This window comes from Diadema antillarum, unplaced genomic scaffold, assembly GCF_040938485.1.
Source record: "Diadema antillarum isolate AM-2024a unplaced genomic scaffold, OU_Dant_1.0 seq00000221_RagTag, whole genome shotgun sequence".
In the NCBI taxonomy this organism is placed as follows: Eukaryota; Metazoa; Echinodermata; class Echinoidea; order Diadematoida; family Diadematidae; genus Diadema; species Diadema antillarum.
Window position 1 is genome coordinate 265,962 of NW_027271275.1, and position 22,567 is coordinate 288,528.

The 22,567-nt window shown below is 38.3% G+C and overlaps 1 protein-coding gene across 1 annotated transcript in view; it reads left to right on the forward strand.

Annotated features, from left to right (window-relative positions):
- The first annotated feature begins 12,871 nt into the window (after positions 1–12,871).
- LOC139729163 (uncharacterized) overlaps positions 12,872–22,567 on the forward strand; it is a 49,655-nt gene continuing 39,959 nt past the window's right edge. The window contains exon 1 of the mRNA XM_071640094.1: positions 12,872–13,016. Within this exon, the coding sequence (XP_071496195.1) occupies positions 12,872–13,016 (145 nt within the window). The remainder of the gene's footprint in view (positions 13,017–22,567) is intronic.

Consider the following 22,567-nt stretch of genomic DNA (forward strand, 5'->3'; position numbering starts at 1 on the left):
AAATTTTCGTCATCAAGGACCCGGAGCTTTCACTACACGACAGGAAGAGCGAGAGGACGCGGAGGCTTGTGACGGTCCCCGCACTCAGACTCCCGTTCCCTATTTTCTATAATTATGCAGTTTCGCAGCAGTCGCGACAAGACAAGATCGCCGATTGGCTGGCTGCAGGAAGGCAGCTCGATCGGTCGTGCCCAACATCGGGATCGGACGCTATTTTGGCCGAGAACCGTTCTTGTTTCCCCCACGACGAGCAGTTTTTCGGATTTGAGCATGCGCAGAAGCAAATTTTGCACACGACACTCTCAACTACCGGCCGCGTCGTCCTTGTGAAAGCTTCTTAGTGGAGTCAGGGAGGGGGTTTCTTCCCACCTCCTTGGTGGGATTCCCCGCGCAGCTGCGGCTCGTTGTGCGTGTGTGACTATTTGGAATATTCATAGCATCTTTTCGATTTTCTCGAACACGTGCAAAAATAAGCATATGTAAAGTAGATTATCAAATGTATTACAAAAAAATTGAAAAAAATATTAACAAAAAATATAGGGCAAAACTTCAGGCCTTATTCAATCATTCACTCAAAGCACCATTATGACCAATACTGTCGACACGTATTATGACGGAAATAACCACTCCCTCAATATTTTTGGTATCATCATGATATATGAATACATGAGTATGTTCTGCTCCTTGGCGGTCCGTGAGCTAAGGGCTTTCTCGCTATCCCTATACAGAAATGTCAAATCAGCAAACCCTTCAAGCCCTTAGCCTTCCTCGACCGTCTTTTGATTAAAGTGTTAAGTTTACTTGTGATATTGTTTTGACATAATTTTACGGAAAGAAATTCAAACATAGTGTTTTTGTCGTTATAAGGTCACAACACACTGATTATACAACATGATGGAATAAGCTCTGTATTGACCAGCCGCAACATCCACTTCGAGTCTTCTTTGTTACATTATTACAATTCAACTATGACCTTAGTGCTAAGCTAAGGTTATGAAGTAGGCCTAATGGCATCACGTCAGATGTGAAACAAGGTTCATTAAACCAAAATTGAAATAAGGATCGTAATTATAAACCCCATTTAGTGGCCAAGTACTGCGTTCTACTTTAAAAAAAAAATAAGATGGCAGGATAATACGCAATGTAAACATGCTCACAAACACGAGCATACATGATGTACACAAGTAAGCACGAAAGCATACGATGCACATAACATTATTTACTGACGAATTGGAATCCAACAGTAATCTGTTTAGTTATTGATGAAAACATACGTATTCTACCTCCGTATGGCGCCTTTATGCTTTTTTTCTAGGTACACAATCATTAGGATCTATCGGCGTGCATGAAGTAGAACAATCATTACAAGATGTCACTCAAAGGCAAACACACACACACACACACACACTCACACACAAATATAGATGCGTGTACTCACAATCACCTTTGTAATGATCCTTGCTGCTCCCTTGCATGGTTATGATATATCAGCCCCTTACCACCTTCATAACGTAAACTGCTCGACAAAAGCAATGATTCCTCTTTTTCCAATTGACATGTTAAAAAGCTAATTGTTCCATATCCGTGATTAAGTACTTGGCATCTACTTCCCAATTAAAAAATCATCATGTCCAGAATATTGTCATTCTGATGTCATCGGTTCAGTAAAATATAACAATTCATCCCCTCTTTTTGCACAAGTTTAGAAAGAAGTTCAGTGTGTGAAGATACCTGGGGTGTACGTCATGAGCTTGACACCCACGAGTCATACAACTCACGAGTAGTACAGCCCACGAGTCATACAACTCACGAGTCATACATCCAACGGGTCATACAGCCCACTAGTCACACAGCTCACGAGTCACACAGCCCACGAGCTAGACAGTAAGTGAACAAGGCCCAGGAGCTCGACATTTATAGAATATGCCAACAAATTATACTGCCCACGAGAAAGACACTGAAAAATTAGTAAAAAGTAAAATTCCCATCAAACACAATGTAATACATAATCACGATGATACATAGTATACATTCTTAACTAAAATTATATTGCTAAGTATTTTGAAAAACAAAAAGGTACAAGTCATGAAATACATTACAAAATGTATGTACGCGGGTACGGACAGCGGGAAAGTAATGCACACAAAGTCTTTGCAATAATAATAAAGAATGAATAAAGTGATGGAAAATGATCTACTGAGGAGCGGAGCTTGCAAAACGTAGATCACTCGAAAAAACAGCAACAACAATATACCAATAACATAGTATGCAAAATTAATCTACATATATGCACCGTCTAATCATTTGAAATCATATTACGGCATGGGCAGTGTGTACAAAGTCGTGTAAAAAAAATGCGGTGACAAGTGACAATATATACAAGACAAACAGGTTTTCACCCCCCCCCCCCAAAAAAAAAAATACCCTAAATGAAATATAAAAAGAGCAAGAACAGAATAACATTAAGCCTATGCAGCACAGCAGAGAACGAGCAGAAAGGAGCTAGGAGGAGGCGTAGGAGGAGCAGCAGCAGCAGAGAAGAAAGGACGAGATCGAGATCTGTGAACCCGCCACTCCATCGCCACATTAAAGGACAAGTCCACCTTCATATACATGTGAATTGAATGAATGCAGCAATATTTTGTAGAAGACATAAGTGAAAGTTTGGGGAAAATCGGACAATTCGTTCAAAAGTTATGAATTTTTAAAGTATCTGCACAGTCACTACTGGATGAGAAGACTACTAGAGTGTATGATGTCACATGCGTACATCGATATAAGGAAAATATAAAGAGAATTTCACAAAATTTTACTTTAAAGTGCACATTTCCTCGACTCGTCAATGAGATATGTTAAGGGTAATATTATTTCCTCTTGCCTCCGGAAAGAGGGAAGTCAAGTGTTCTTTTCTTACACGAGAAAAGTGAAAAACCTTGAATTTTCCTTATACTTTCTGTTAGCCCCCGTTCCACTATGCCGTTCTCGCTACGATTTGACAATTTTCTCAGGTCGGGAAGGATCGGGTAAAACCTGAGCCGATCTGGACACAGTACGATGTTAGAACGCTCTAAGTACGCTGCAGTTACGACTACCAAGTGCTTGCTACGCTCTTACTACGATGATCGGGAATTAGACATTGCGATCTCTGCCGCTGCCGGTACGCTTTAGAACGATGTAGCTACGCTGTTAGTGCGATGTTGCCGATGTTATCCGATCAATGCACGCTGTATCTACGCTCTGAACGATCTATACGATCTTATCACGCTGTTACCCCGTTCAGAGAGCTGAAAAGTGCCCGATGTGCCCCGATGTACCCCGATTCGACTGTGGGTCAGCAGTCAGTCAACTTATTAGCATGCAGAACCGAAGAAATATACTGTGGACCTCGAAGATTCATTCTTCTTTTTTTACTTTTGATTTTCAAAGTTGTTGTTGCTTCGTTATTCTCACTACTCTTTCTTCATCAGCGAGCCCGTGCTTCTGTGCCTCCAGTGCCCTGGTTATGACCCACCATTTCCCTCTCCTCTCCCCTCCTCCCCCCCCCCCCCTTGTCCACCTCGGATTTACTACCTTCTTCACTACTATATCTTTCTATCCTCTCATCAATTTTTTCCTTACAAGAGAGCCGCCATGTGTTTGTTAATGTGCGTCCGTATGTGTGCATGTATGTGTGTATTACTCTGTCTGTCTTTTTTTTTTTTTGCTACCGCTTAGGGAAATTTGTTGTTGTTGTTTTTTGCAATTATATATTTTTCTCTATGAGGGGACTGCATTCTAATACTACAAGCTCTGCTATTTAGCAGTCCCCTCCATTTCCAGCAATATTTTGTATGCATTTACCACAGTGACGTAACTGTTATTTGTATCTCTGTTGATAATTTGCCTGCATCTCTTTTACAACGTTATTCTGTTCATCGCATTGTAGTACTGATTTCATGACGTCTGTGTATATGAGCGTTTCTTTGTATTTTTTATTATTTGTTTGTTGGAAGTGAAATAAATCAACTTGAACTTGAACTTGAAGAGCCTCCTCAACTCACGGTTCTTTTGCAGCAATGCATTGTATAAACAAAGACGTGCTGATTTTTCAAAGGATTTTTCTTGATGTCCTTGCTTTTATAGTCCGTCTTCCTCCAGTTGTAGATGATTTCATATTCTTCAAAATTCTGTTATGTCCTCTTCCTCCTCTTTCAGCATCATGTGCAGTCTCTCTTTCTTCGCCTTTTGGGTAGCTGCTTCGCTGCTTTCTTCTCTTCTTTTTCTTCATCTCTTCTTCTTCTTCGAAAATTACAGCTAAAATTACTTCCCGTTCTTGTGCCGATGTTACTACGCTCAGAAAGACCTTGTTACGCTCATCCCGCTGCGTTTACGCCGTCATTACGCTCTCCCCGCTGCGTTTACTCTGTCACTACGCTCTCCTCGCTTGCCGTACGATTAAAAATATGTCAATTTTGATCGGGGAGATCGGGAAGAAATTTTGAACCGGTTCAAAATTTCTTCCCGATCTGAAAAACTGCCCGCTCCAACCCCGACCTCCACACGCTGCTGCTACGATGCTTCCGATCCCCGTACGCTTTTGCCGCTCTCTCCCGATCTGCTAGATCGGGACAGATCGGGGTCCAAATCGTGATAGTGGAACGGGGGCTTTATATCGTTGTACACATGTGACATCACGAGCTGTAGTAGTCTTCTCATCCAGCAGAGACTAGACATAAAGTTCAAAATTCATAATTTTTAAACGGATTGTCCGATTTTCCTCAAACTCTTACTAATGCATTCTACCAATATTGCTGCCACATGTCTATAAAGGTGAACTTGTCCTTTAAACACATGATTGTGCAGATGTCAAGAGGACTAGAGGGAATGGGGGGGGGGGGTGGGGGAGGGAATAGTGGAAGATAGCAGGCCGTGATATCTTCACGTCAAATTTAAGTGCATCATGTTCTACGGCCATCGTGCAGTCAAACAGTCTTTATTATGTACTGCAAGCCTTCTTCCTAATACTAGTATTTAGTACACCGTCTAGAGAATCGGTTCCTTTTTAAAATCGATGACAGAATAATTATGGAAGTGGCGGACAACTTGCGTTAATGCGTAATACATTATACCCACTGTCACCAGTGAGGATTTTCCGCGCGCAGCTGCAACTCGCTCTGTGTGTGCGGCCAATGGGAATATTCATTATTCATATCCACATTGTCAATATTTCGTGAGTATCAACAGAGACACTTAATGTGTAATAATAGTAAAATACGACACAATAACTCGGTTAAAAATGTGATAAAGAATACAATGACAAAGTATGAAGGCTTGTTCGATCCGTCATTAAGAACATCATATTCACTGATATTATCAGATGTGCTTTGTCATGTTAGTAAAGGAAATAACCATTGCCTAAACATTCACTTCGTAATCATGGTATATATAACGTTCGAGATAACTGTTTGTTAACGGTTTGTAAGCCATGGGGCATATTTCTGTCCCTACGCAACTCACGAATTTAGAAACTCGCAAAAAAAAAAACCACACACACAAAAAAATCAACTGTTACCGGCCCTTTGCTGTCCTTCGACCGTCTTCTCCTTTTTTTTTCTTTTTTTTTTGAAAAATAATATTGTGCAAAAAGGAATTCTTCAGATATTGGTGTTTTTAATCCAGATCTTACAAGGCTCTAATGGTCTGGTGCAAACATGGCACAAGATCCCAGAGAGACGAACGACAACATACTCAACTAAATTTCACCATTGTTATGATATTACAATTCATCTTTTATGTGATTTGATGAACAATTTAATTGATTCACTTTTAAAACATTAACATGTTGGCTTCTTTTGCTAATTTTCGATGCTCATTTGTTTTACTATCTGTAAAGCTCTAAGAAACAGGAAATGTCAAAGCACCTGAGTGAAACCCTTGAGTTTGTGCGACGACCAGGGCCCCATTATATAAACGATGTTAGGATACCAACTTTTGCTGGAGTGGCAATTTCCCAAAGCATCAGCCAATTAGGAAGCTGGATTCTTGTCGTTACCTTGACAATAATTGCCATTCCAGCAAGAGTTGCCTTCATATCAACTTTTTATGAAATGGTTACCAGGAACAATACTCCCGGAGACAATGCTTTCGTTTCCATGGAATCCCTGAGCGCAATGATGAAAACACAGACCAGCCGATCATTGACTTGGCTCATCGGCATCTCGGCATCACACTTGACCCTGCACATCGCACATCCATATTTACAATAGGCAAAGGAACGTGATCTTCACCAAAAAAGAAAAAAAAGGATAAAAAAGAAAGAAAGAAAGAAAGAAAGAAAGAATGTGAAAAAGTCTCAATTGCCAAGCGGAAATCCATTCAGTGTAATGAATTTGATGATTCTGAGAGAAATAGACACTGGGATTTATTCAAGCATTATCAAGCTTATACTTTGAATAAAATATTGAAGAAAAGACATTATAATAGCGTCTTCGATGTATTCCAAAAATAATTATTGATATGAAGAAAAATTGGAAATTGTTAAAGCAATTATCGCCAAACAACACTATAAGAAACCAGTTTAGTAATCTTATCAATGGTGAGTCTTTGAAAAGTGAAAAAGATTTGGCAGATACCTTCAATTAAATATTCAATGAAGTATCATGAGGAGCTTCATCGCAAACCTAGCTAACTCCATTCTTGTTAAATTGACATTTTTTTTATTAAAGCTGCTAAAAAATACGAAAAAATCATAATCATAGCTTCTAAAATATTCCTTGTTATGTTAAAAGTAAGGCATTACTGGAGAGGTTTTGTTTTTCTCTATCTGAGGATGGACTTCGAAATCTTTAAAAATGGCGCTTAGCTCATTTTGCAATAAAACTCTTCATAATGTAGATATTATCAATACTTTGATATGGCCCCTCGTTTGAAATATACTGATGATGTAACGCATACATTTTTAAAATCTTCTGAAATAGATCTGAATATAACGTTAAAAGAGAATTGAAAATATGGATTTCAGTAAGTCTACAGCGATTCTAGGTATGCATCCAAGACTACTGAAATTAGCAGCTGACCGCATTTTATGAACCATTGTCTGTCTTATGTCTTATCGTCTGGCAACAATACCAGTTGATTTTAAAACCGCTACAATCTTTTCTATTCATAAAGGTAAACAATGTAAAAATGGTTTGAATAATTACAGACCAATATATATATATATATATATATATATATATATATATATATATATATACAATATATTACTACTCTATCTTAAAGGGAGAAACCAGTCCAAATATAAGTTAGTCTGATAAAGAGTAAATGTTCAACGGTAAAATTTTGATCGAAATCGGGTGAAAAAATTTGTGAGATATAACATGGTTAGCTCATTCATTTACATATTCATATCCACTGTACAAGAACTGTTTTGCAGAAATTAGCAAAACTTCAAAATATCATAACGTTCTTCTTTTTCATTCGATTTAGTCAAATTTTTGCAATTGAAGTGGTAAGATTTTTTTCAAAATCAGACTAACTTATATTTGGACTGGATTTCCCCTTTAATCTGCGATATTTTGATCTTTCAAATGAAGTACTCAGCTGAAGCGTGATTTTATTTATTTATTTATTTATTTGCTGTTAGAATTGTCAGTTTGACACTGCATGTTGCTTCGCTGCTCCAATTCAAGGCACAGAATTCATTGTTGCCATCACATTGAAGGAGAGCGAAGTCAGCGAACTGCAGTATAGGGGGAGGTCTTTCGCTTTAGTCCCGATTATTGACACCCTCTTTTGTCTAATCACATGGTTAACACTTGTTGTTGAACGCACAACTTCTCGGCGGTGACGAACGTGACTTCAAAGGGGAGCAGTTGTCTCGCCTTCTGTAATGCCTCCCTAGTCAAACAGTCTTTATTGTGAACCGCAAGCCTGCTTCCTAATACTTAGTAAAGGGAATTTGTTTCTTTTTATAATCGATGGAAGAACATGGAAGTTGCAGACAACTTTCGTTAGCTCGCAATACGATATTATAGTACCCACTGTCACCAAGAGCTCAGTGGGGATTCCCCGCATGCAGCTGTGACTTGCTGCGGGATGTGCGGCCAATTTGAATATTCATTATTCATAGCCACATTGCCAATGTTCCATAAACACCAACAAAGAAAGTTAAAGTAAAATAATGATATCGACATTCGACGAATGTAGCACAATAATCCAATTGAAATAAAATATGATAAAGAATACAAAGACAAAGTATAAAGGTTTGTTTGATCTCTCATTGGAACATTATAGTTATCGATGTTATCGAGTTGCTTTGTGACGGAAATAACCATTGCTTTAACATTCGAGTCGAAATCATATTTGATAAAGTTTCAAAGGCTAACTTTCAGTCGCGGTCCGTGAGCCATGGGCTCCTCTCTATCCCTAAACCTCCAAAACTCCAAAAACGTCGCCAAGCCAACCTTTCATGCCCTTGGCTTTCCCTCGACCGTCTCTTTTCTATTTCTTTTTCTTTTTTGACAAACTGATATTGTGCAGAAATGAGTTATCCAAACATTTATGCCTTTTAACCTAGATATTACGAGGCCATAAAGTTTGATGCAAACACGGCACAAGAACCCTTAAGGGCTTTTTACACTTGTAAAACTTTGCTTAGCCCCGGACCAACGGTGGGGCTAGGGGGGGGGGGCCTTAGCCCCACCGTTGGTACGGGACTATCCTTAGCCCACTTTCTGTTTACACTCGTTTTTGCCAAAGTGGGCTAGCCCCACCGATAGTACGGTACTATCTGGCCCTGCAAAATAGCAGGGGTTAGCACCGCAATTGCGGTGCCAAGCAAGTGAGTGTAAACAGAACGAAAAAATAATCCTGGGCTAAGCGACGGAGACGAAGTCCGACCCTCACTGACCAGTCAGAAACGAGGTAATCAAGTGCTGCCGGTGCGTGCGTGTACGTGTACAGTACACAGCGTAATTATGAATATTCATGTGGTTTGGAAAGTCCGAGTGTAAAAAGCTGAAAAAATTGGTACGGGACTAAGCGATAGTCCTGGGTCAGAGAAAGTCCGGGGTTAAGAAACACAAGTGTAAAAAGCCCTTAAGAGTCAAACAGCGTCTGTTTCTGTACACGCACGCTTGTCCAGGTGCGCTTGCGTGCGTGCAGTTTGTGTGTGAGCGTAACAGTCTGTGTTTGACTTTTCTTTCGGGGAACCTACTCCCACAAGCATCTGCTTCTATGTAAGTTCCCACCACTCCAACTTTATTTATCCGCCATGAATTTAATGTACTTTAGAATGATTTCAATTGATTTTTTGCCACGTGAATGCTATTTGTATATACTGTAGTACCGAATTCATAACTTATATGTGTAACTTTACATTGTCATGCAAAGATGTCATAAACACAAAATTCTATGATTTGTGTGGAAACTTAATAAATGAAATGAAATAGAATGAAATGCAATGAAATGAAATCTATTATGTAATGAATGATAAACAATTGAATTAATTACTTGTTACATGTTAGTTTGTTTTGCTAATTGTCAATGCTCATTGGAGTTACTATCTATAGTTCTTAGAAGCATTTTGTACTGGGTTCTCTAAATTATTGTTTATATCATTATTTTTCTGACAATAATTGAACAAAGACTTAAATACGAAAGTTGTATGGTAAGGAAATAACGTTATCTAGATGCGTATGGGCAATATTGTTTCAAGAAAACAGCAATAAGGAACTATAAAATATCGTAACGTATCATTATGTTTGATTCTTATCAAACTTTCATTGTTGTATTTTGTACTTTGCTAGGTTTTACTGTTTTCATTTGTATTCATAAGTATATAGACAGGCAGACAAACTGATAAACACATTCTACGTTTGTAGTTTTTCAGGCGTTTTTTTTTTTCGTTTATCAAAATCGCATTTTAGAACACATTTTTGAATAAACTATAACCATGGGCCAAATTCATTATATGCATGATAATAGCCAAATCAGTTTTTGAATTATCTGTGTATATTGTATTTGAATACACCTTTTATACAAGAATACAAAAAAATGAAACATTATCCACACACAGGATGATTATTAATGGTTATGTCGGTTGATCAGCAGGTGCGCGCCTTTAAAATAGTGACTGGCTTGAATGCTCCCCTAGGGAGTGGAGAGTGAGCTTTGTCATTGATTGTTGGAAAAAATGTAACCAGTGACAGGGGTAATCCCTTTGGTTTGTAATGAAATTAGAATTTCTGAAATGTGAAATTCTAAAGAAATCTGAAATACGCTCTAAAAACTAGCTTTTATTGATCATCATTATCATTACACTTTGTTTTCCTCACATGTAGTATTAACGCGAAACCAGTTTGTGTATACTATTTTTTTTTTTCAAAACGTAACATCAGTCAGGTTCGTCAAAACCAGAAAAAAAGTAATATTGGTCAAAGCTATCACTGTCCAAATTATATGAGGTAATGAAGGAATCGCCTCACAACTTTCATATTGGTGTTATGGCTCAATAATTTGTGATGATGATTTATAGCACTTTGCGACCATTCCCAATTCAAAGTCCTTACGTCGAGATTATTGCAATTCACAAAAGTGATGTATAAAATATACGATTATTCCCTATTAGCGTGATTATTTAGGAGAAAAGGGTTCGTTTTGTTTCTATAGATAACACAGATTCTACAATTATTTGTTCGTTTTGATTATAGACGATAATCTTTACAATTCTTATGCTTATGCTTAAAATACTTATTGAATATTTTCACTTACTTTTCTCTTAATTGATTCGTAAATCAACTTTCGAAAAAAAAATATTTTGCACAGTTGTTCTATTTATTCTTTTAACATATTGAAAGTGTTTGTGTAAATTTCATACACTTACATGAAATGAGAAATAAAGATTCTGGGATAAAAGAAAAAAGACTCGTGAGGCCGAGATATTTCCATATCAATTACTTTGAGTGCATCGCTTTCTTTGGCCACTGTGCAGTAAAGCCAGTCTTTTCCCTTTGGACTTCACACTAAATTTATGTTGTACCGCAAGATAGATAAAAGTCAGCCATACATTATGTCCCCCCCCCCCCCCCCCGCCTCCAAAAAAAAAAATACAATCGGATTTTTGCATTGATAACACCCAATACAATTAAACCGTCTAAATGCTAATTCAGGATCTTAGAATATAACACCTTAGCTATATTTTGCAGAAAACCCCATTCAATTTGGTTAAGCGGTCACAGAGAAATGTGGATCGTTGTAAAGCATGTCATCAGTCTGATTCTTCCAAGTTTCCATGTGTAAACACAATAGACAGAACTTGCATGGAGGGAATGGATTCCTGACATGCTCTACAAAAATCCTCTTTTCTCTTTGACCACTGAAGCAAATTGAATGGGGTTTTCTGTAAGATGTGGGCAATGAGTTATAGTTTCATACCCTGAAATTGTGTTTGGATTAATTATTTTTAAAGTTATCGTTGCTGAGGGTACCGTGGGGGGGGGGGGGGGGACTTACGCTACATATTGAATCGGTTGCTTTGTTAATAATGTTGTAATCTTTAAAAAAATAATGAAAAAGGCAGGATATTACGCAATGAAAACACACAGACACAGACACGCACGCAGACGTGTATGTAAATATACACAAATACATACGGTTCACATATCTATTGACGAACTGGAACACAATCGCCATCTGCATATTGTTATTGATGAAAAAATAAGTATATTCTCCTCTACCTCCGTAAAGTACCTTTATCACACCTTCTACGTCATTACCACGATCCCATGCATGGCGTAGAAACAAGCATTATGAGCGGCCACTTTAAGGCAGAAAAAAAAAAACACATGTATGTGCTGATAAATAATCCCCTTTGAAAGGATCCTGAGTGCCCCCCCCCCACCCTGCGTGGTCATGATAGATCACCCCCTTTCCACCTCATAACTACTCGACAGATGGTTTACACAGTTCCCCCAATTCCTATTGTTTTATTAAACAGGTAATCGGTTTATTATGTCGATGATTTAGTATTCAACACCCAATCCCATTTTGTAGTTCTAATGTCTTTGGTTCTATGAAACATATTCATTTTGCTACCAGCTAAGAATAATACGTTCAGTGTGTGAAGAAGATCTGCGTGCAAGACAATAAGCCAGTTCGTAGTTCTACTTTGCGCATGAGCAGTAAAAGGTCATTGGTACCAAAACGCATGATGGTTTTTAAATTCACGGAGATAAGCATGTGTCATATAATGATTATTCATGCAATTCTTGTACATGATACTTGCCGTTGCATCCACCTGACTGCAAACCTGGTATTTGGCAATACGAATATTAACATGTTTCAATGCATTCAATACAAAACAAAGAAATGGATGCTTCCCCCAGGGTTGTTTGAAGGACCATTCTGGTCACCTGGTCTCGCTATGCATGATCACTTTTTGTTTAACACGAATTCCTGGTTTATTGTTACGCCAGGCAAACTTATCGGTACGCATTATGTTGCTTGGAATATGAGTGAAGTGCCTAACCAACTACGAAAATAGAAAGGTCATTTGTACCAACGTGCACATGAGCTAATTACGAACTGGCTTATACGGGAGATGAGATAATGGTGAGATGGCAGATGCCTGGGGTGCACGTCAAGAGTCGACACCCACGAGTCATACAGCCCACGAGTTATAGAGCCCACGAGATATACAGCCCACGAGCTATACAGCCCACGAGTTACTACACAAGTGAGGGCGCTTCACACAGTTTTACACGTCTACCAAAGTGTCTCTCCAAATGTTGCTTTGAAATTACGCTTTCTGAGGGAGCCCATTGCTGCAGCAGACCTCAGTCTTGAGTTACAACAGTTCAGTGATTAACCAAGGGTACTGTCTACCGTCAGGATGAGTACCCGCTCGACAACGAAGAAACGTTTTGAGGACCAAGAGTTCTCGAGAAAGAAGGATCCCGAGGGAAGGGAACATCAACAGCCCTTGGCCGGAGTGGGCCGACAAGTTTCGGTCAGCAAACCACCTCCAAGTCTAGCTCGTCAGTCAACCGATATGACACCCTAGACGACCACCACCTGATCAGTAACATTTGTACGCACGTCAACAAAGCCATTAAAGGACAAGTTCACCTTCATAAACATAAGGATTGAGAGAATGTAGCAATATTAGTAGAACACATCATTGAAAGTTTGAGGAAAATCAGACAATCCGTTCAAAAGTTATGAATTTTTGAAGTTTTTGTGCAGTACCCGCTGGATGAGAAGACTACTGCAGTGTATGAATAACTTAGATGTCACATGCGTACAACAATATAAGGAAAATATAAAGAGAATTTCACAAAATTCCATCTTTTGAAAAAAGTACACATTCCCCTGACTCGTTACCGACAAATGTTATTGGTAATATTATTCCCCCTGCCTTTAGAAAGAGGCAAGTCAAGTGCACTTTTATTATGCCAAAAAAGTGAAAATATGTTGAATTTTCTTTTACATTTTCTTTATACTGTTGTACGCATATGACTCACAAGCTGTAGTAGTCTCCTCATCCAGCGGTTCCAACACAAAAATTTAAAAAATTCATAACTTTTGCATCGATTGTGCAGTTTCCCTCAAACTTTCACTGATGTGTTCTACTAATATTGTTGCATTTTCTCAATCCTTATGTTTATGAAGGTGAACTTGTCCTTTAACGAAGAGACCCATTCACGACTTGTTGAAGCTATATTGTTGATGCAGTCAAGGAGGAGAAAATGTAAGTGTATGAGGCCATTCAACTTGATATTCACAAATACAGAGAGAAATTTGTGACGCAGACGTCACGGCAGCTGATTTAAAATGCAGAGTTTGTGCGACGACCAGGAACAATATTACTGGCGAAAATGTCTTCGTTTCCATGGAATCGCTGAGCGCAAGGATAAAAACACTGACCAGCCGATCACTGACGTTCCTTATCGGCATCTCGGCATCACACTAACTTGACCCTGCAAACGTCGATCGCAGCCATCGTTTAACACCGAGAGATCATGGAACATTGAGTACAACAATCTAAGACCGATCATCATCAAGTTCTCGAGATACTACATCGCACCAAGGAGGTTGAAGAGATGGGGTAACAACAGAGTTATTCCCTTTGATCTATGTTCGAAGCCGCCGCTCCAAAATATTTGAAGCATGTGCCAAACAGGATCTGCCCCGCCGATACGAAGACAATTGACTCGTGTCTCATTGCATAATCACCAGCCACTTTCAAAGGAAGATATGTCTTTGTGATAGTAATTATTTTTCGCTATCCCTTCTTATAAAAGCTAGGTGGTACAGACACGAGGATGCGCGAACAGAAATTGAGGAAAAAATGCTGAAATGAAGATAAAAATTGCTCGACTGGGCATACGCGGGCACTAATCTGATATATCTATCAATAAAGAATTATACTTGAAGATTATTACATGTTAGTTTCATTTGGGGAAATTAAGTCGAAAAGTGATAAAACCAGCTTTCCAGGATGGTAGGGACCTACAGTTTTAAACATTTTCACATAATACAGCTTTGATTTACACTTTTGCGCAAATTTCTGAACGGAATTGACTATTGTTTTACATGCTTTATTATTAAGTGAAATTTCATTTCATTTAATTTAATAAATAAATAAGCAAAATATGGCCAACATTATGATAACGTTCAAAATGAATCTTCAGATTGCTCAGCAAGACGGCGGCCTGGAACATCCATCATCAAAGGCACAAGTGCACCTGTGGAATTCTTTTGTACATCAATAGAAATCTGACAGCTGTTTGAATAATTACAGCCAGTTGGAACTCCATGTATAAAACCTCCTTGGTAATACCCACTGTCACCTATAGCTCAGTGGGGATTCCCCGCACGCAGCTGCGACTTGCTGTAGGGTGTGCGACCAATAAGTATTTGAATATTCATTATTCATAGCCACATTGTCAAGGTTTCGTAAGTACAAAGGAAACAAAAGAAAGTTAATGTGAAAGGACAATATTAACAAATGCAGCACAATAATCCGGTTAAAAAGTACGATATTGAATACAAAGACAAAGTATGAAGGATTGTTTGATATTTCATTGGAATATCATTATCGATGTTATCGATATGCTTTCTGAGGGAAATAACCATTGCTTTAACACTCGAATCAAAATGTTGATACATAAATGTTCGAAGGAGTTTGCTTCGTGGCGGTCCGTGAGCCTAGGGCTCGTTCTTTCTATCCCTAACCAAATCAACAAACAAACCAAGAATCACTCATAGGCCTTGGCTTTCCCTCGACCGTCTTTTTCTTTTTTTTTTAAACCAAATGATGTTGTGCAGAAAGGAATTATTAAAACATTTCTGCCTTTTAAACTAGATCTTACAAGGCCATAAAGTTTGATGCAAACACGGCACAAGAACCCTGAGAGACAACATGTGTGTGTGTGTGTGTGTGCACGCACGCTTGTCCAGGTGCACTTGCGTGCGTGCAAAGTGTGTGTATGTGAGTGTAACAGCCTGTGTTTGACTTTCTTTCGGGGAACCTGCTCCCACAAACATCTGCTTCTATGTATGTTCCCACCACACACAATTTTATTTATCAGCCATGAATGTAATGTACTTGAGAATGATTTCAATTGATTTTGTGCTACGTAAATGTTATTCGTATATACCGAATTAATAACTTATGATTTTTGTGTAACTTTACGTTGTAATGGACGGATGTTATAAACACAACACTGTCTGTATGAGTTGTGAGTTGTATGAGTGTGAATGAATGAAATGAAATGAGATGAAAATCTATTATGTTATATGATTGATTAAAAATTGAGTTAATTTAATTTTAAAATATGTATATATTGGTTTCTTTTGCTGATTGTCAATGGAGTTACTATCTGTAGTTCTCAGAAACATTTTGTACTGGGTTCTCCACATTGTTTATATTATGATTTTTCTGACTATTATTGAACAAAGACTTAAATACGAAAGTTGTATGGTAAGGAAATAACGTTATCTAGATGCGTATGGGCAATATTGTTTCAAGAAAACAGTAATGTGGAATTATACAATATCATAACGTATCATTATAATGTTAAATTCTTATCAAGCTTTCATTGTTCTATTTTCTATTTTGCTAGGTTATACTGTTTTCATTTTTATTCATAAGTATATGGACAGGCAGACAAACTGATAAACACATTCTACATTTGTATTTTTTCAGGCGTTTTTTTTTTTCGTCTATCAAAATCGCATTTTGGAACACACTTGTAAATTAAAAGTAACCATGGGCCAAATCCATCATATACATGATAACAGTTAAATCAGTTATTGAATTTACTGTGTACATTATATTTGAATACACCTATTATACAACAGCATAAAGAAGAACATTGTCCACACACAGGATGAATATGGTTATGTCGGTTGATCAGCAGGTGCGCGCCTTTAGAATAGCGCCTGGCTTGAATGCTCCCCAGGGAGTGGAGAGTGAGCTCTGTCATTGACGGTTGAAAAAATGTATCCAGTGACAGGGGTAATCCCTTTAGTCTGTAATGAAATGGAAATTTCTGGAATTTGAAATTTTAAAGGGGATGGCTAGTAACCGATCAGTGGGAATCAGTGGGAATGCTGAGGGATGATTGTTCCAATCCTTGTGGGATTCATTTAAGAGTACATTATATATCTACTGTTGTGTGAAAATTATTTACTTCAGAACGGTCTCATATTCAAGTATAAATAATGTGCAGATTAATGCCCCGTCACTGACCAGGCACGCTAACCTGGAAACATAAAACTGCCTCTGTGATAGCTCATCACGGATGATCTCTTCTGTTTCTACTGTCTCTTCCTGCTCTTCTACCTCTTCTTCTACCATCGCTTGATTGATCTCCGTTTCCTTCTCCGGTTTTTTTCTTTACGTAGTTCTAGAAATGTAATGGCAATGGCCTATTTGTGCAGGTGAACGTGCGTGTAGGGTTGAATGAATGTCACTTGTCATGAAAACGCTGGGAAAATGTGAATAATTCCATATTAATGGGTCATTGCAATGCACTCTCAATAAGCTAATACAATACTCGTTGTAAGTCGCAGAGCTCGATCTAAACTCGCGCTTAGCTCGAGGGCAACTCCCCCTTCCACATACTGGTAGTAGGGTCGTAGTGCTCGTATCGCACTCTTGAAAACTCTAGCAGAACTCACGTATATACTTGAAGGTGGCGAGTTTACGAAAAGTTCATCGCGAGCTTCGTCCGAGTATTGAGAGTTTGTTACGAGTAGTACGAGTATATTACGAATTTTAAAAAGTTCAGCACGAGTTACTTCGAGGTATCGAAATTTTTAAACATGTTCACAAATTTTGGAACCACTCGCGAGTTCGAGGGGAGTTTTGCAGATTCACCACGAGTTACGCGACTTGTCGCGAGTTATCCCGAGTTAGTATACATGAAGAGCTTTACGCGAGTTATCACGGGTGCCCATTTGAGGCAACTCGCCACAACTCGCCAAAGCTCGGCACTGTAACTCGGCAAAGTGGGAACCCTGCTTAACACCTCCCTGGTCAAACAGTCTTTATTGTGCACTGCAAGCCTGCTTCATAATACTTAATAAATAGGGGATCGGTTCCTTTTTATAATCGATGGCAGAATATGGAAGTGGCAGGCAACTTTCGTTAGTTCGCAATACCCACTGTCATGCACCTAGAGCTCAGTGGGGATTCCCCGCACGCAGCTGTGACCTGCATGGTGTGTTGTGTGCGGCCAATTTGAATATTCATTTTCATAGCCACAGTGTCAAGGTTTTGTAAACACCAAAGAAACAGAAGAAAATTAATGTGAAATGACAATATCAACAAATGCAGCACAATAATCCGGTTAAAAAAATATGATATTGACTACAAAGACAAGGATTGTTCGATCTTCCATAGGAGCATTATCAGTAACTGATGGTAGTTATCGATGTTATCTGAGCTGTCTGAGGGAAATAACCATTGCTTTAACACTCGAATCAAAATCTTGATACATAAATGTTCGAAAGAGTTTCTGAATGGTGGTCCGTGAGCCAACGGCTTCTCTCTACCCCTACAAATCAAACTAAACCAATCAAATCAACAAACTTTCTTCGCCCTTGGCTTTCCCTCGACCGTCTTTTTGACAAAATAGTACTGTGCAGAAAGAAATTAGTCATATATTAGAACTTTTTAAACTAGACTTTACATGGCCTTAAAAGCAACAACATACAGTGTACTCACTAAATTTCACCATTGTTATGATATTGCAATACATCTTTTGGAGAGATTGACGATAAAATTATGTTACTTCTTAAACATTTATACATGTGTTGTTTCTTTTGCTATGGTGTACTATCTGTAAAGTTTGTAGAAATATTTTGCAGTTCACCTTCTAAATTGTTGACATTATTATTGTTATGACCATTATTGAACGAAGACTTTAGAGCAGAAATAGTGAGGTAAAGAAATAATGTCATCTAGATGTTTTCGATCAATATTGTTCCAATAAAACTGTTATGTGCCATGAAACTTCATCAAAAAGAAATAGTAATGACATCGTAACGTATCATTTTGTCGATTCGGTGACACGACATTTTGCTCTTGCGGCAATTGCTCCGGTCTTATTTCCTCCAAGGACTGAGGGTTAGGGTTAGGATGGCAATTGGGATTTAGATTTAGTTTGATGTGAGGATTAGGGTTAGGTGAATTTATGTTTGGCTTTTCGTGCAGACATTTCATGAAAGCAATTGTCACAGGAGCAAATGTCATGGAACCGCTCGATTCATATTCAACTTTAATTGTTCTATTTACTATTTTGGTAGGTTTTACAGTTTTCATAAGTATACATCAGTATAATGGACAGACAGACAAACTGACAAACATAATCATTATATATTTGGGTTTTTTCAGTATGTATCTATCAAAATCGCATTTAAAAATACATTTTGAATGATAAATAAGGATAACTATTGTAAAACACGAGAAATAAAACATATACAAACAACGCATCATTTTTCTTTCTGTATACATTATTCAATAATGAAGAACCAAGCCTTTAGTTGGCAGACTACTCCCTCAAAAACAAACAAACAAAAATTAACACAAGAACAACAACAATCCCTCCCTCCCCCTGAAAAAAAGAAAAAAAAAACTTGGCAAGGCGAATTCGAACAAGATTGCTCAGACTATTAACGACTTTCCCCAGCCCCGTCGTATTCAGCCTGCGTCTACGGCAGTGATTCGCTGTAATCTGTTACTCATACGATAATAGTGTCTGCCAGCTAATCCTGTATGAACCATCCTAAGTTTTGAAGACCCACAATAGTCGTTCAGTCCTTCTATACAGTGAGAGCAGGCAGACTTGGGAGATCTTTTAAAAATTTCGGATTCGAAGATTATTAACAATGGAAGCTTTTGGACTAAAATTGTCTGATTCCTTCCACAGTACAAGATCCGATGAACACCGTGGAATTCAACAGATTTGTAATAAAATCTGCCTTTCTTGTCCTTTAAAAGACGCCTAAGTGACCTTCAATTGGTTAATCTCTCGCTCTGTCCCTCGATGTTGAATGCGACGGTACAAGTGCGGCTATTTCACGTGGTTCGCCCCTGGTAAATAATGTAACATTTCCACGATGATACCTTGTACCAGTACTCGCGCTGCTGGTCCCGCTGCTGTACCACTCTCTGTAATGGAAAGGCACAACATGAAGAGCGCCCTCAATTGTCAGTTAAATGAATGTTAAATCAAAGAGAAATGAAACCCAGATGTATAATGTGGATTGAGTGAATGTAGCAATGATAGTAGAATACATGTATGAAAATTTAAGGAAAATCTTACAATCCGTTTAAAATTATGAATTTTTAAAGTTTTGGTGTTGCCTTCGCTGCAGGGATGACAGAACTCTTGTCTTGACGTCACATTTGGAAGACGATATGAAGGACATAATAAAGAAAATTCCACAAAATCTTATTTTCTATGAAGAGTACACTTTCTTTCTTAAAGGCTCAAGATAGGTGCTCTTTCATTGTTCTAGGGGAGAAAAGTGAAAATATGTTGATTTTTGTTTAATCATTTTCTGTATGTTGTTGCTCACATGTGACGTCACGAACTATGGTAGTCTTCTCATCCAGCGATGGCGGTACCAAAACTTTTAAAATTCATAATCTTTAAATGGATTGTCCGACTTTCCTCATTACTTCTCTTACTGATGTGATCTAACGCTATATTCCTGCATTCATACAGTCCAGATATACTCCTTATGTACAATGTAGTTGGATTTCATTTCCCTTTGAATATTTTAACAGGCAGTGGGTTACTCAGTTGCTGTATGCAAGCGGCGACAGAGCCAGAGGCCTTTGTTGCCGGTTTTTGTGAATATCTCATGCGCTTTCGTTTCCATTGCATGTTGATGCTGGGATTGATGCCTCGCAAAAGTCCTCAATCTACTAGTATCACGATCTGTTGGCCGTACATTAAAATGCGCCCGTCACAAAGAAACTGCTCTTATTAGAGGCCCAGCTGGCAAAGTAAAGAACCAGGACAGCACATTCTCCCCACTATCTTCTAATTCTATACAACGAAGGCACGAGTCACGCTCGCTCACAGGCGATGTGTATCATAGATTACAAAATGCTGTGAAGAGAGATCTTTACTTCACTTTAGAATCCAGTGATCAGCGAGGAAAAGTGAAGATGTCCACTCTTGAAAATGTTTGGTAAATTCAGTTGAGTAACTTTAAGTTGGTTTAAAAAAAACCCATTCCGGATTTTCATTGACCTTTCGAGTAATTCAACCAACACTTGGAAATTGTTTTTACTTGATATTTTCTATTATAATGTACTAAATATATCATGAATATTCACCAGACCTATTGGTAAATGAGAGTCCAAAACTTGATTTGCATAGCTTTGTGAGATTCCATATTTCTATTCAAATTAGATAAATCATAATGGGGGAAATGGTGGTGGTTACAGATTTTCTCTGAAATAAACCAACAGTATTTTGAAAAGTGAGTGATTTTTTTTACTTTTTTTTTAAGCGTTGAAAGTTGCCAACAGTATTTTCAAATTAAGGTCGGAAACTTCTTGCCTGTAAACTTTTTACCTGTAATAGTAACAAAAAAAAATCCTGTCACATTCTCTCCCTGATATTCGTCTTTTCTCTTATTTTTTGCTACTGGTGGCAGAAGTAGAAGGATCTAAAATGTGAGACAACAATCCCTGACGTCATAATTTTTGTAGATGATGTAGTGCTCTATGTGAATGACAAAATACAATTTTGGAAAACAGAAATCTTTTCTTTCTCGGTTGTGTCAGAGAATACTAATTTCGTCTATGCAAGCATCATTAAGGCGAAGATAATTATAATCATCAGATCCAAAAATAATAAAGTAAAAAGAATTGAAATTGTTTTTTTTCGTAAGTGAAACACGGCCATACTCACATAGCCCTGTTAATGCTTTATAGTAGTTAAAATTTTCAGTTCCTTTAGATTGAGAACTGTATGTAAGTTCATTTCAGAGGGAAGTGGGTTACTATCTATTTCTTTTATCTCCAAATTTTACATGTTTGAAATATACAAATAATGAAGACGTGATAAATTTTGCTCTGTAAACTCAGTCAAATTATATGCCATCTTAATTGTGCACCGAAGAGGTGTACAATAAGCTTACAAAAGAGTGATGTCACACGTGTGAATGGGTGGTACCCAGGGGCGGGTCCAGGAATTCCGTAAAAGGGGAGGGTTCCATTTTTTCTTTTGTTTTCATTATAAAATGAAGGGGGAGCCGCTACTGGTACCGTAAATATAATATGGGGCGATGCTGATTTGAGACAAGATATAGGGGCTCTGAAGATCGAACACAGAGAAAGATCGAGAGATGATAATGACAAAGAAGGTGACAGCAATACTATTATAATAATTTCTGTATATATTCTCATGTTTCTTACATCTGACACTGATAACTTGACAAAGAGAGAGAAGGGGGGGGGGGAGATGATGCATGGCCAGAGGGATGGAGAGAGAGAGGCCAAAGAAGGGGGACTAAACAGGATGCATACAATAGGTCAGACTTCTTTGACAAGGAGTTCTGAGAGAAAATTATATCGAGTTCGACGAGAGCCTTTGGTACACGGGTAATCACTGTCCGTTGTCCATGCCAACGTAAACAGCCCAACTTGGGCTACCATTCCTGAGTGCTACCTGTTACCACCAGCCGAACAATCAATAGAAGAAGGTTAGGACACAAGTAAACAAAAAAGCTAAACCACACGCAGTTGTGAGAACTCTTCCGCACATCTCCCACCTTTTCTGATCTTTTATCAAAGACGAACTTTACTAAGGTTTCGCAATGCTGCTATAGTTATTGAAGCGCTGGTTGATTGCATACGTTTGAAAGCTCTGCGGATTGTTTTATTATGGATGAACAGACCAACACATCATTGGTTTCATCCGTGGTACATAACAGCAAAACATTGGAATAGACCAGTTGTTGAACAGAATCGACGAGGACTCTTTTGTGGTTTAGATTTCACGCTGTCTTGTCTAATGCATGGAAACATATCGACGACAAATCGCAGACGTTTGAAAGT